This window comes from Cutaneotrichosporon cavernicola, assembly GCF_030864355.1.
Source record: "Cutaneotrichosporon cavernicola HIS019 DNA, chromosome: 3".
Classification (NCBI taxonomy): domain Eukaryota; kingdom Fungi; phylum Basidiomycota; class Tremellomycetes; order Trichosporonales; family Trichosporonaceae; genus Cutaneotrichosporon; species Cutaneotrichosporon cavernicola.
The window spans coordinates 2,812,912-2,826,416 of NC_083395.1; the positions used below are offsets into that span (position 1 = coordinate 2,812,912).

General features: G+C 59.8%; 4 protein-coding genes across 4 annotated transcripts; 2 read left to right on the top strand and 2 right to left on the bottom strand.

Moving 5' to 3' along the window:
- Positions 1-342: 342 nt before the first annotated feature.
- On the top strand, positions 343-6,405 carry CcaverHIS019_0310640 (uncharacterized protein; the record flags this gene model as incomplete). Its single annotated transcript, XM_060599580.1, has 18 exons — positions 343-525; positions 563-1,526; positions 1,885-1,995; positions 2,030-2,556; positions 2,591-2,595; positions 2,630-3,071; positions 3,103-3,155; positions 3,189-3,265; positions 3,298-3,422; positions 3,458-3,558; positions 3,594-3,847; positions 3,879-4,021; positions 4,060-4,315; positions 4,347-4,410; positions 4,445-4,649; positions 4,685-4,830; positions 4,862-5,112; positions 5,144-6,405. The coding sequence occupies 18 exons, from the start codon at positions 343-345 to the stop codon at positions 6,403-6,405; spliced, it is 5,169 nt and encodes a 1,722-aa protein (XP_060456259.1).
- Positions 6,406-6,490: 85 nt separating this feature from the next.
- Positions 6,491-7,526, bottom strand: SLD5 (uncharacterized protein; the record flags this gene model as incomplete). Its single annotated transcript, XM_060599581.1, has 5 exons — positions 6,491-6,587; positions 6,619-6,691; positions 6,755-6,935; positions 7,031-7,165; positions 7,206-7,526. 5 exons carry the CDS (start codon positions 7,524-7,526, stop codon positions 6,491-6,493), a joined length of 807 nt encoding a protein of 268 aa, XP_060456260.1.
- A 187-nt stretch (positions 7,527-7,713) lies between these two features.
- CcaverHIS019_0310660 (uncharacterized protein) lies at positions 7,714-9,312 on the top strand (the record flags this gene model as incomplete). The annotated part of the gene is made up of 1 exon (XM_060599582.1): positions 7,714-9,312. One exon carries the CDS (start codon positions 7,714-7,716, stop codon positions 9,310-9,312), a length of 1,599 nt encoding a protein of 532 aa, XP_060456261.1.
- A 156-nt stretch (positions 9,313-9,468) lies between these two features.
- Positions 9,469-13,437, bottom strand: PGK1 (uncharacterized protein; the record flags this gene model as incomplete). The annotated part of the gene is made up of 5 exons (XM_060599583.1): positions 9,469-10,559; positions 10,857-11,029; positions 11,251-11,307; positions 11,877-13,164; positions 13,203-13,437. The coding sequence occupies 5 exons, from the start codon at positions 13,435-13,437 to the stop codon at positions 9,469-9,471; spliced, it is 2,844 nt and encodes a 947-aa protein (XP_060456262.1).
- Positions 13,438-13,505: the final 68 nt, after the last annotated feature.

Consider the following 13,505-nt stretch of genomic DNA (forward strand, 5'->3'; position numbering starts at 1 on the left):
ACCCATGTTCCACGCTTTGTGCCAAGGTTGGCCCATCCAGGGAGGGGGGTGATGGGGGCTGAGACTAAGATGGCTTAGAATAGTTGGTTGAAACGTAACCGAGTAACGAGTCCATCTCCACCCATACGGTATGCCACATTACCACCATATGATCAATCTCACCATGTGAACAGCCACACTTTGTTTCGAACAACTCTTGACGCTTACTCTCTTACTCATCTCACCCTCAACGGTCTTTACATCCCTCACACTCCACACAGCCTTCACCTCTCAGCTAGTGGGCACATCGTCCAACTGTTCTACCCTTCACCACCTCTCGCCGCCCACAAAACTTGATGCGAGATGACGGCGGGTACCTTCCTCACCGGCATAGCCCGCGCCGTGGACAGGATACGGCCCGCCGCCTCCAACGAGGACTCGCAACCCACAACTTTCCCAGATCCGAACTGGCCGTCCCAGTCACAGCTCGACCTGCCGCGACATGTCGGCGTCGACACCAGCAACATCCCCGCCGACTTTCTGAACGTAAGGAACCTTAAATTTAAAATCCGACTGACACCAGTCATACCCGTATCCCGCATTCGTCCTTATCTCGGGCTCGCCAGAAGCAAAGCGCTTCCCGCCACTCCCATGGACACGAGGCAAGTATGCGGATCTCCATCCCTTTGAGCCTGTCTGGTCAAATCGGCGGTGGAAGCGGCTCTCCCGCGGCCGTCCTCTCCTCGATGGGTTATCGGTGGACAGCTCGAGGAAGCTTGCGGACTGGCTGGGGTCTTCCAACTCAGAGACCGCCGAAGCGCTTGACGAATCCGGGGTTTCGGAGAACGGGAATGGAGCGAGGCGGTCTACTTGTGCAGGACGCAACCCGATTCTCACGCTCACCTTTGCGTTTGGGCCTGAAAGGGTCGTGCTCCAGCTGTCAAAGACGTACCTGCCGATTAATCAGCCCGACGGGGCGCCGCGCATACGGGCCCCGGCCCAAGCGTTTGCAGTTGTGACGGCCACGCCTGTGGAGCAGGATGTGACCGTGACGATTGATGCCAGGTCCCGCCCAAGCTGCGCCTCCTCCAGTACTGCCGAGGTGCACAATGAGACGCCTCCCTTGTCGCACTCCGCATGCCAGTCGCTGCGGGAGGCAGAGCCCCGCGACCTACCGGTGTGGGACGATGCGCAAACCGACAACGAGGAGACTGACGAGTTCGGTCCCCTCGCCCCTGGGCGGCCGCTCTATCTCTTCAGCGACGGTTCGTTTGTCAATAGCTCGCTGCCTGGACCAGCAGAGGAGGGTAAAGTTTCTGACGTTGTGGCCCTCCTTGAGAGTACCGACTGGTCGGCAACACAGCTGGGCCCGCGGGAAACGTGGTCCGCGTCTCTCAAGGCCTCGGTCAGAACTGTAATGGAATTTCCGTTCGCGGCAGGCGTCTGGTGGGGCAAGGAGCACACAATGATATATAATCAGTTGTACGCCGACTCGATGCCCGATCATCCCAAGGCCTTTGGACGTTCAGGATCGAGCTCGTGGGCAGGTGGGTCAAGACGCTTCTGGAGACGCTGACTTCTAGAACTGTGGCGGTTCCTGGGTCCGCTGAGCGATATTGTGAGGAACGGAACACCGGTCGTTAAAGAGGATGGTGGATTTTATCGTTGGTCCAGTGCTAATCTGCAGCACTCTTCTTGGAAACGAGTCTCAAGTTTCCATTTTTGCGGGAGGTATTCCGCACCCAGCTTTGGGTGCCACTCCGAGACGACCTGGGTCAGTATGTGGGCGTTTACCTCACGCTCCACGACACAACGCTCAAGGTCCTGGCGGAGCGCCGAGCGATCATCCACAGAGTGTTGGCTCAGAGGGCATGTGAGACACAGGCTCGTCCACCCTGATACCAGGTACAAAGTCGCTTGAGGACTACAACCAGGCGCTCCTCGATACGTTGGAGGAATACCCACGGGATGCGCCATTCGCCCTCATCTTCCACGTCGAGTCCACATCGCCCAACTGTGCGTACGTTCGTTGTTCAGTTCTGACACGCAGTCCAACCGCGCAAGATGGGCAGCCGCGCGAGCTCGTTCCGAGGTGCAGCGTCGTCGGTGCGCTTGCGATATACCGGTGGTGTGGGTGTTCCTGAGGGACATCCGTCCGCTCCACCAACGTGCTCTGTGGAATTGCTTCCAGGCGAGCAGCCAACTGAGGAGATGATGGCGAGCGCATTCACAGCACTGGAGGTGACGCCAGGCCAGCCTGGGTGTCGGTCCAATCTCTCAACCATGCGGCGGGTTATCTTCAACACGGACGCCGAGGGCCTGTTGGCCTCCGACGAAGACCAGCCCGCGCCCGCCGAGCAGTGGCCACTAGCCGAAGCGCTGCGAGCGCGGCAGCCGATCATCGTTCGCGACTGCTCAAAATTGATCGAGGGGTATCCTGTGCGCATATGGGACGAGCTACCTACGTCGGCTATTGTCATTCCCATCTCCTACTCCGACGGGGATTTGCCAGGCGCATTGCTCGTGCTCGGCCTTAGCTGCCGCCTCCCGTTCGACGCTGAGTATCAGGCCTTCCTTGTGAGTTCGGTGTCGGATCCCACTAACTGTACAGAGAGCGTACGGACGCACCCCCTTACCCAGCTGATCTCAGGCTCCGCGTCCAGTTGTCCGCGCTCTTCGCCGCCGCACGATTCCACGAAGAGGAGACGAAGCGTGCAGAGGAACTTGCAGATCTCGAGCGCGCCAAGAAACTCCTTCTCGCGAACGTGTCGCACGATCTCGTCACGCCAATCTCACTCATCGCTGGCCCACTCGACGACGTGCTAGCAGAGATGCCGGCTGGGCGACAGCGCGAGTCCCTGAACATGGCGCGGAGGAACGTTCAGCGCCTCTCCCGCCTCGTTGATATGCTCATGGACCTCAGCAGCCTCGAGACGGGAAACATGGCCGGCAGCTTCCGCCGCGTCAATCTTGGACAGGCAACGCGCAACGTTGCCGCCATGTTCAAACAGGCGACAGACGCTGCGCACCTCACCTACATCGTCGAGTGCGACATGGAGAACCGCGATGTATACATCGACCGAGACAAATACGTGTGTTCCTTGCGGTGCGAGCTGATGGCAGGAGAAGATCCTCTTCACGCTCATCGGGAACGCACTGCGGTTTACATGTGATGGGTGGGTGAGAATGAGGATGTCGCTGAATGTCAGGACCGTCCATGTGACAGTGCACTACAAGGACGACAGGGCTGTCGTGTCCGTGGAGGACACTGGGGTCGGGATCCCAGGTACAGTAAGAGACTAATGGCACTGACAGCAGCCAAGGACCTAGCTATCTCGTCTCGGCGTTCCGTCTCGGGGTCCGTGTTTGGTAACAAGCACCCCATCGACGACGCGTTCACCCACGAGCACGAAGGCTGGGGCATCTCCCTCTTGTTCACCAGGGTGAGATCACCAGTCGCAAGCAGAGCTCAACCCAGAAACTCGTCCAGCTCCACCACGGCTTGTTCAATATTGAAAGCTGCACCGCCGCGGAATCCCCGGACGGCTCGCATGGAACGCGCTTCACCGTCACGCTACCGTGAGTTGCCGCTGCGCGGTAGAAGCTGAGAGCAGTCTGGGATGCCAACACCTGCCGCCCGACTCGGTCGAAAAGTCCGACGTGTCTGACGGTACGCCGCTGCAACAGTTCCACCAGTCCGTGATTGACACCATGTCGCGCGCACACTGGGGCTGGACCAGCATACCGAAGGAGGACGTGTCCCACAACTCCACATCCTCGAGGCCGTCATCGGCTGACCCGCACGCGCGAGGTATAGACCCAAACACAGTGTACTTTGAGTCGACGGACATTGTTCTTCTCGTGGACTGTGAGTTACCTTATAATCCAACTGACCGCAGCCCTGCACGACACACGGCAGTACATGCGCGACATCTTTTCGCCGTTCTGTAAGGTCGTAGAGGCGTGCGACGGGCGTCAGGCGCTTGAGATGGTCAATAAACACCACCCGAATCTCATCATTGCGGACGTAATGTTACCGGAGGTGAGCTGATGTCGAGGCCGAAATAGAGCTCACAGCAGATTAACGGGTTTGAGCTCGTCACCGAACTCAAGCGCGGCACGCCTGAGCAACAGATGGTGCCAATCATTCTCCTGACGTCGATGCAAGATGCGCGTGCCGATGGAGCGTTTGCCGCCGACGACTACATGCCGAAGCCGTTCAACGCGCGTGAGCTGATTGCGCGGGCGCACATGCAGCTCCAACTCGGCAAGAAGCGGCGCGCGCTTGAGAGCGCCTTTGATTTGCGTACGCAGGAGCTGCGTCTGTTGACGGAATGTGAGTTTAGTTCTTGAACGCGCTCACTCAGACTCCCCTGTCGGCATCTTCCGATGCTCGGAGGATGGCTATGTGCACTACGCGAACCAGATGTGGTGAGCCAGAGTCTGAAAATGTAGCTCACTACAGGCATGAGATATCGGGCTACCCTCAGTCGTCACAGCCTATCACCAACTGGGGCGACTACGTGCAGGAGGATCACCAAGAACGCGTCTCGCATATCTGGCAGCAGTATATCAGCAAGCAGGCGATCCACGAGAGGGCTGAGTGGCCGTGGAGGAACGGCCGGTGGGTCGATACAACAGTCATCCGCGTGAACCGCGACGGTTCTCCCGTGAGTATTCCGCCGGTGGCGCTGACGAATTTCAGGCCAGCATCATCGGGTGCACGGTTGACATTACGGAGAGAAAACTTAACGAGCGCATGCACCGCGAGCAAGTGCTCGAGGCGGAGCAGCGGCGTGCGGCTGCCGAGGATGCGAGACGGCAGCAGGAACTTCTGATCGACATTACCTCGTGCGCTTGCCCAAAACCCAGCTGACAGCAGACACGAGATCCGCAACCCGATCAGCAGCCTGATGCAGTGTGCGTCACTCGTCAAGTCTAACCTCCTCGCGTTGCAGGAGTACATGAGGAACGCATTCGAGGAGGATCGAGAGATCAGGCCGACCGACCAGCTCCTCGCCACGATGGGCGAGGATATCGAGGCCCTCGACAGCATCTATCAGTGTGGTCTCACACAAGAGAGAATCTCCAATGACGTGCTCTCACTCGGCAAGATCCAGCTAGACATGCTGCGTATGTCCCTCCCTTACTGGGCTAACGGCAGAAATGTTCGACACTGAGACCGACATCCGCAAGGAGGCACAGAAACTCGTATTCGTGTTCCAGAACGAGGCGCGCATGAAGCGCCTCAACCTGAGCCTGAATATCGGCCCGGGTTTCCGGCGCCTGGGGGTGGAGCGCATCCTGACAGACCCGGTTCGCCTAGGACAAGTGGTTACGAACCTCCTCTCGAACGCCATCCGGTTCACCTCCAACAGTCCAGTTCGGCGGGTCGAGTTGCGGCTTGATCTGAGCATCGACCCTCCCCCGAAAGGGTGCGCAATGCCACAACCTTCCAAGGAGGTGGAAGTGGACGAGGACACACCATTGTATCTCTACGTCTCGGTCGCGGACACGGGGCCCGGCCTCACACCAGCAGAGCTCCAGGTCCTCTTCCAGCCTTTCAGCCAGGCATCGCCGCAGACGCACACTGTGTACGGCGGCTCTGGCCTGGGGTTGTTCGTCTGCCGCCAACTGACGGAGCGGATGGGTGGACATATCGACGTGGTGAGCGAGCATGGGCATGGTTCCGAATTCCGCTTCTACGTCCGCACGCGCGCATGTCTATCTCCCAAGACCCCGCCAACAGAGAGTCCGAGGAGCGACAACGCGGCCAGAGACGTCGCAGGCCCATTCAAGCCCCACATTCTTGTGGTCGAGGACAACATCATTAACCGCACGGTGCTCATGCGCCAGCTCCAGCATGTCGGTCTGACCGTCGAGAGTGCGAGTAATGGTCTCGAGGCGCTGGAGCGGCTGCGCGTAAGTCAGCGCCCACGGAAGCGTGCCAATGGTTCGACGTCTGCCAACTCTTCTAGGACGCACACTCCTACAGGCGTCGCAACGTCGCCAGGTGGCAAGGACATGCGTCGCAACGTCTCCTCCATTTCTGAAGATGCCAAAGACGTCGGCGGGCCGAAACGCTTCGACTGCGTCCTCATGGACCTCGAGATGCCCGTCATGGACGGATACACCTCCGTGCGCCTCCTCCGCGCTGACGAATCGAAGGGACTCCTAGTTCCAACGAATGTCGTCGCGCTTACGGGCAACGCGCGGCAGGCGCAGGTGCCCGAGGCAATGGCGGACTTTACGGACGTCGTGGTCAAGCCGTATCGCCTCGACGACCTTCTGCGGACGATCGACGACTCGATCAGGAGGTACGTCAGCGATGTGCCGCGAAGTTCGAGTGAGAGTGTACGGTCGGGGCTGGGCATGGATCCAGGTGCCCCGGTTCTTCAGGCTCAGACTGAGCCTTCCGATATCTAGAATCTGGGCTCTTTGTTAGCCTGCTTGTATGTAACACTACTCTGTATGTAATGTACATGTTGTCGCATCTACTACTCGACGGTCATTACAACACCTCGGCCCATCCCAGCTGCACCCACCGCTCGACCAGGTCGTAACGCACCAAATGCGTAGATCCCTTAGTGAGCTCTGCGACCTCGTCCCTGCCGTCAGCAAAGTCGTCGGGATACGCACCCTTCGAGCGCAATTTCGCCGCAGTCCTGGCGAATGTACACGAGCACGGGCTGTGCGAGGTTTGGCTGTGCGACTAGTGTCAGCTTGTGCGGCAAGAGCTGCGATTCGCAGCGGCACTCAGCCGCAACGGACTCACCCATAGGCACAGCGCCGCCCTCATCCAACCGCCGCAGCCAGTCCGGCAATGAGTCGAGCACGGACGAAGAGTAGTGTTGGCCCACGAGATCAGCGTACCTGCGTGCATGTGAGAGTTCAGCACCAGATAGCCGAGAGTGCATCTCAGGCGTGGCCGCGATGTACTGGGCGAACTTTTCGATCTGGTGTGAGCTGCTTGCTCGCCCTACGGCTCTCCAATTCATATCCGTGCCTCTGCTCGCCTCTGCTCGCCTCTGCTCGCCTCTCCGCCACCCACCTTATGCAACCGTGCGCGCACATAACTCCGGATGAGCCATTTGCCCCTCTCCATCTCAGTCTGCACAAGCACGAGACGGAAATGTTCCTCCTCGCTCGTGGACGGATCGGCCCGCAGAGTCGTCATCATCTTGCCCTTCTGTCAGGCCCCCCTTGGTCAAAGGCAAAGGACAAACCTGTTGCTCCAACTTGTCCAACAACAACCCAACCAACTCTGCCTCCCAATCGAGGATTGCCGGTGTCCCCCTTTCTTTTGACAATGCCTGCCCCAACTTTTGCACATCGTTCATCTCCGGCCCCGGGACGAGCTCGTCGTCGGTGAAGATCTTGGATTTCGGCCCTTCAGACATCTCCTCGTCCTCGTCTCGTGCAGCGACGGAAGCGACGGAACTCAAGCGGGACAGAAAGGAGCGGCTGCCTGATCCCTGTCCCGTAGCTCCAGAAGCTCCCGGTGCAAGGGTGGGGGCGCGCAAAGGTCCCGGCGAATAGTCGGACATTGTGGTTGTTACCAAGTTGTGTTGTAATTTGATCAGATATCAGCCAGCAGCAAGTTGGACGCGACGCGTTCAGGCACGGTGTGGTCGAGCGGAACCAAATTGTGTGTCAACAAGGCCCAAGCTGTATGTACCATTCAACTAAGCAGGCGCGCATGATCTTGCTTTCATCTCCATCTCCTTCATTACAATGCCCATCCAAAGCGCGCTAGATAAGCTGGCGCACGAGAGCGATGCCATATCCGTCCAATCGCGCGCCAACATCCGCGGTCCCGGCCCCTTCACGTCGGCCTACCTCTATCTCGGGGGCGGCAACATCTTCAGTCTCGTCCGAGATGCGACGGACCCCGAGAAACGGCCCTTTGGTACACTCGTTCCCTCCTCTCCTTCTTCCTCTTCTTCTTCGCTCCCGAAACCCCGGCCACGCGCTAGTTCACCACTACGGAAATTCACCCAATCCCGAGGCACGCGTAACGAGTTGCCGGCCGCCCTGGCTGCGGCCGAGGAGGTCATTGACACGATGGCCGCCGAGCATAGTATGGCGCGAGCCAGGCGCGAGGTAGTTGGTTTCGCGGCTAGACATGAGGCGAATAAGGCGCGTATGGCCGAGTTAGAGGCTGAGCTGGAAGAGGCCATCCACAGTCCCCAGAAAGTCAAGGAAAAGGAAAAGGCGGCGGAGAAGGAACGAAGTGTCGACGAGGCTATTGCCGCTGAAGAAGAGGCTCTACGTGCCCTCGAAGAGAGCCTTGGACCACTTAGGAGAAAGGTTGCGGAACAGAAGGCTGCGATACGCAGTCCGGCGCGATCGCCACGGTCACCCACGTCGCCCAAGATATCCAAGGCCTCACCATCCCCTCTTCGCAAGTCCAAGGCCACAACGTCCCCTCTCCAGACTCCCAAGCCTCTCCTCAGGCCCCATCGACTGGCGTCGTCGTCCCCGAAAGCTACAACCTCGCTTCGTGTGTCGACGTCGCGCACGCCTGCACGGCAGATGCTCGAGACGCCGCGAGCCAACATTACTCGCTTCTCGCCGCTGACGCTCGTTGCGACCCCGCGCACCCGCCTCGGCGTCCCAGGAAGCACAATTGTGTCCCGCATGCGCGCGAGCATCACTCCAGCGCCGCGCAGCGCGTATCGCTCCTCAGTGCTGTCTCGGTCCACCGCGCGCATCCCCTCCCCCGTCCCCGAACCCCCCTTCGTCCCAGATTCGACACCCAAGCCCAAGGCGTCGCCCAAACCATCTCCAGCCAGGCCCCAAGCCAACACTACGCCAAAGGGCACACCCAAGCGCACGCCGAAGAAGCCGCCAAAGGCACCTGGCATCGATACGTCGCTCGCCTCAGTGGCCGCCGCCGCCGCGGTAATCCGCAGGGCGCTCCCACCAGAAATCTGGCGAATGCTCCCCACCGAGCCCGGCGCCGACCACGCCGCGACCATAGCCCACCTCGAAGCGCTTGCTGGCGCGTCCCTCCCCGCCCCGCCGTCTCCCAGCCATTCCGAAGCGCCGTCAACCATCGCTAGCGGCGCCGATGCCCCGCCAGTCACTCGCGACGCGGTTCTCGCCGCCCACCTCTGCCTTGGGATGCTGCGGCGACTTGGACCCGGCGCATTCGACGACGCGACCAACCAAGTCCCCGAACCTGTTCTCAAGACCGAGCTTGCTGCTGTCGCCAGGGCGAGAGGTTGGGAAGGCGCCGACACGCTCGCGAACAGCGTCGTATACCAGGCTCGCGGGCAGAAGTTACTGACAACGGTGTGGCGCGATCGCACGGTCCACTTTAGGAAGTAGCTAGACAACTAGAGTTGTGCAGGTCATATAATGCATCCCGTGACAATCGCTGCTTCATCCTCATGCATAATGCTTCGCATCCTTCCTATTTTAAAATCGCGTTGCGCACTAACACCGTAGCACGTACACGCTGGCTGTGCGTTGCTCACACTGCGCTTACTGCTTGTTCGAGAGCGCAGCGACACCGGGGAGGTCCTTGCCCTCGAGGAGCTCGAGCGAGGCACCACCGCCAGTCGAGACGTGCGAGAGCTTGTCCTCCTTTCCGGCGTTGGCGACAAGGGTGGCAGTGTCGCCACCGCCGACAATAACGGTGGCGCCACCAGCAGCGGCCTTGATGGTCGCGTCGAGGAGCGAGTCGGAGCCCTGGGCAAAGTTGGGGAACTCGAACACGCCGGCGGGGCCGTTCCAGAGAATGGTCTTGGAGTCGGCGACGGCCTTGGCGAAGATCTTGTTGGACTCGGGGCCGCAGTCGAGACCCATCGAGCCGTCGGGAATACCCTCGGCGTCGGTGACAGTGACGCGGTTGGCGTCGTTGCTGAAGCTGTCGCCGCAAATGTAGTCGACGGGGAGGATGAGCTCGACGCCCTTGTCCTTTGCCTTCTTGACAATGTCGCCGACAATCTTGGCTCCGTCCTCGTCAAAGAGCGAGTTGCCAATCTTGACGCCGTCGAGCGTCTTCCTAAAGGTAAAGGCCATGCCGCCGCAGATGATAAGCTTGTTGACCTTGTCGAGCATCGAGTCAATAAGCTGGATCTTGTCCTTGACCTTGGCTCCGCCGAGGATGGCGAGGAACGGGCGGTCAGGCGACTCCATGACCTTGGCAAAGTACTGCAGCTCCTTGTTCATCAGGAAGCCGGCGGCACGCTGGTTGAGGTCGACACCAACCATCGACGAGTGGGCGCGGTGGGCGGTACCGAAAGCGTCGTTGACGTAGACGTCACCGAGGGCGGTGAGGCCCTTGCGGAACTCGGCCACCTTGGCGGGGTCGGCCTTGGTCTTCTCACCGTTGATCACGCCCTTGCCCTCCTCCTCAATGTGGAAACGCAGGTTCTCGAGAAGGAAGACCTGGCCGTCCTTGCCGGCGTTGACGCTGGCCTCGGTCGCGGCACCGACGCAGTCGGGGAGGAAAGCCACGTCGCGGCCGAGGAGCTCCTTGAGCTTGTCGGCAACGGGCTTGAGGGTGAACTTGTCGTTCACCTGGCCGTCGGGCCGGCCGAGGTGCGACATGAGAATGACCGCCTTGGCGCCTGGTGTAAGCGAGGACGAGCGGAGCGAGTGCCGCGAGGGAGAGGGAGCGGAGAGACGTCTCCGCCCGCACGATCTGCTATGAATGGGGTTGGGGGACACGAGGCTGGGCGGAACTGGAGTCCTCGCCCCTCCCTCTAGCACGCCACATACCACGTCATGGGGAGGCACTTATCATGCAAGGGCATGACTGGGCGACTGACGCCCCGCCAGTGGGGGAGTGTGGGAACCGCGCCATCCCCGGCGTTCTATTCACCGCGGATAGTCCGCTCGACAACCCCGGTTCACAAACGACTCACCGTTGTCAATGGCATACTTGATGGTGGGGAGGGCGGCAACGATACGAGCAGGGTTGGTGATCTCGCCAGTCTTCTTGTCCTGGGGAACGTTGAAGTCGACACGGATAAGCACACGCTTGCCCTTGAGGTCGACGTCCTTGATGCTAAGCTTGTTCGAGAGGGACATCTTGCTGCTGCTCTTTGCGGATCCCGAGCCCGAACCACCGCAGATCGAGTTACGGTTCGAGTAGACGGCGTACGCGACGAGTGCGACGAGGAGGGGTACGAGAACGTAGGAGGGGTTGGCGGGGCGGGTGAGCGGCATTATTTAAGGATGGAGGAATGGAGGAATATGGGAGGTGGTGTGAGCAACAGTGACAGTAACAGATAAAAGAGGATGATAGGGCCCACTTACCTGATGGCCTGTGCGGGAGGGCGGAGTTGTAAGGGGGACAGAGGGGGCTGGGAAGGCCTGGAAAGGGCTAGAGGAGACGGATTAGTTGTGAAGAAACGGACGGAGCCGGAGGATACAGTCAGAGTTGGCACAGACGGGGGTCTACCGGGGGGGTTCTTCCACGCTTGCACTCTCCGTTCAACTTGTCCACTGACGTCGCGCGCGCTTAGAGGCATTTGATTGGTTGAAAATGCCATTGCCGCCGGTAGTGGCCATGTCGGAAAGACCCGTCGGTCCATGTTCCGGAAGCCTCCGCACCTCATCCAAAAGAGTTCAACCTTGGGCCGAGACGCCCGATTCCTACATGTGGGGCCCAAAGTCTTGCCATGTACTGTGTACTGGCACCGAGCGAGACGACGCCCGATTGCCATGAATCATGGCTGCCAACATGCCAAAGTAAACATGCAAGTGATGCATGAGAGAGCTGCAATTCAGGTAACCTGGGTGTAGCAGTTGTACTACACTAGTTGTAGATATCGATCATGTCATTAATGGTTGTGGAGTCGTGGCTATGGGTAGAGTATTGGCCGCCCGCGGTCGTCTTTTCTACCTTCTACCACCAACATCAATGTGTTGAGGAACTCGACGTGGTCGACGCCAGGACGGCCGCCGTAGAAGGACCAAGCGAACCCATAGTCGCAGTCGCATAAACCGTCGCCGCGTCCTCACCAGCAACATTAGTTGGGAGAACGACAGTCGGCCGAACCGAGAGGGGTGGTGCGTGACGGACCATAGCAGTCTGGGGCTTCTTGTATAGCACAAAAGGCTCAGCTGATACGGGTTGGTTGCCAACCCTCCATGCGCTATCAAACGTCCATCCCGAGTCGAAGAGTGGCTTGGGCTTGGACTGATACTCTGGCGGGGGAGGCGGCCGGGAGTCGAGACTCCAGCGCTGCATTGGGTGAGAAACATCCCGCTTAAAATCCTGGAAGGAGCTGAACGAGTTGGAGTCGGAGTTGCCGCCCGGTGTGGATGAATATCCCTCTGGGACGGAAAAGGTCTCACCCGGCGTCCAGGTGTTGCCGTTGCCACTCGTGGAGGCGACGTAGTACGGCAGGCCGCCTGCCACTCCCAAAGCGTCGGGTTCGGGTGCGGGCTGGTCTTCAGACTGAGTCACGACAGACGGCGTCTCAGGCGTCTCTGCAGGGCCCTCGGACGGAGTGAAGGAGTCCTCGGGGGTCGGCCAGGCCGTTTCAGGTTGGGTTGCAGGCGTGTCACTCGGTTGGGGAACAGCCTCGGTGTCGCTCGGCGGGAGTTCTGTTGGCGTCTCGCTCGGCGGAAAATCGGTAGTTGGCGTCTCGCTGGGCGGGAAATCGGTAGTAGGCGTCTCCCATGGTGGGAAATCGGTAGTAGGCGACTCGCTGGGCGGGAAATCGGTAGTAGGCGTCTCCCATGGTGGCGGAGTAGTGGCTGGTGTGTCACTCGGCGGGGGGATCGTCGGCGTCTCACTTGACAGGGGGGTTGTCGGCATCACCGTAACAGTGACAACCGACGCCGTTGGCGTGGCCGAATCAGGACCACCCTCGATGGTAGTAAGCGGCCCATAGCCGAACAAGTTAAACCCGACACTGGCGCCAACAGCACTGAGTGCCTGGTTGAGAGGTACCACGCCGGCCGTCTTGATTGTTGGTGGATTAACGGCCATCGGGTTGCCCGGGAATCCATCGCGGCGGTAATTTGTCCCATCGCTCCACCACGTAGAGTCCCACATTTTTGGGGCGCCGGCGGAGATCAAGTCGTACTCGCTGCCCATTCTGAAGAGCACGCTGTCCCAGTTGTCGCTTGTGCATTCGTTTGATGGGGCTAAGCAGGTGGGGCCGGGGGAGGTGGGGGCGCGGCAGTTTCGGACGTTGAGCCAGCGGCCTTCGTGACAATCTGAATTAGCAATCAAGGAGGGAGAAGACGGGGCTCACACTGTACGAGCTGGTATGTCGGCCCGCCGCATTTGAATAGCGCAAGGCTTGCATCGCACGGCATACCCTCGTCCACGCCGGCCAGGATAGATATGACCGGAAAGGCACCCCACGAGCTCCATTGCTCCTGTGGCTGTGGTCCGAAGGCGGTGAACCGCTTGACGAACCATGGTTTGCGGGGGGTCGGGGCGGCGGCCACCCCAACCAGGAGGGGAAGGAGGGCGAGTGCCTTCATAGTGGGAGGGTTGGGATGTTGTGGTATTGAGGTGTTGGCTGTGGTTAGGTTGGCTGAGACTTGCAAAG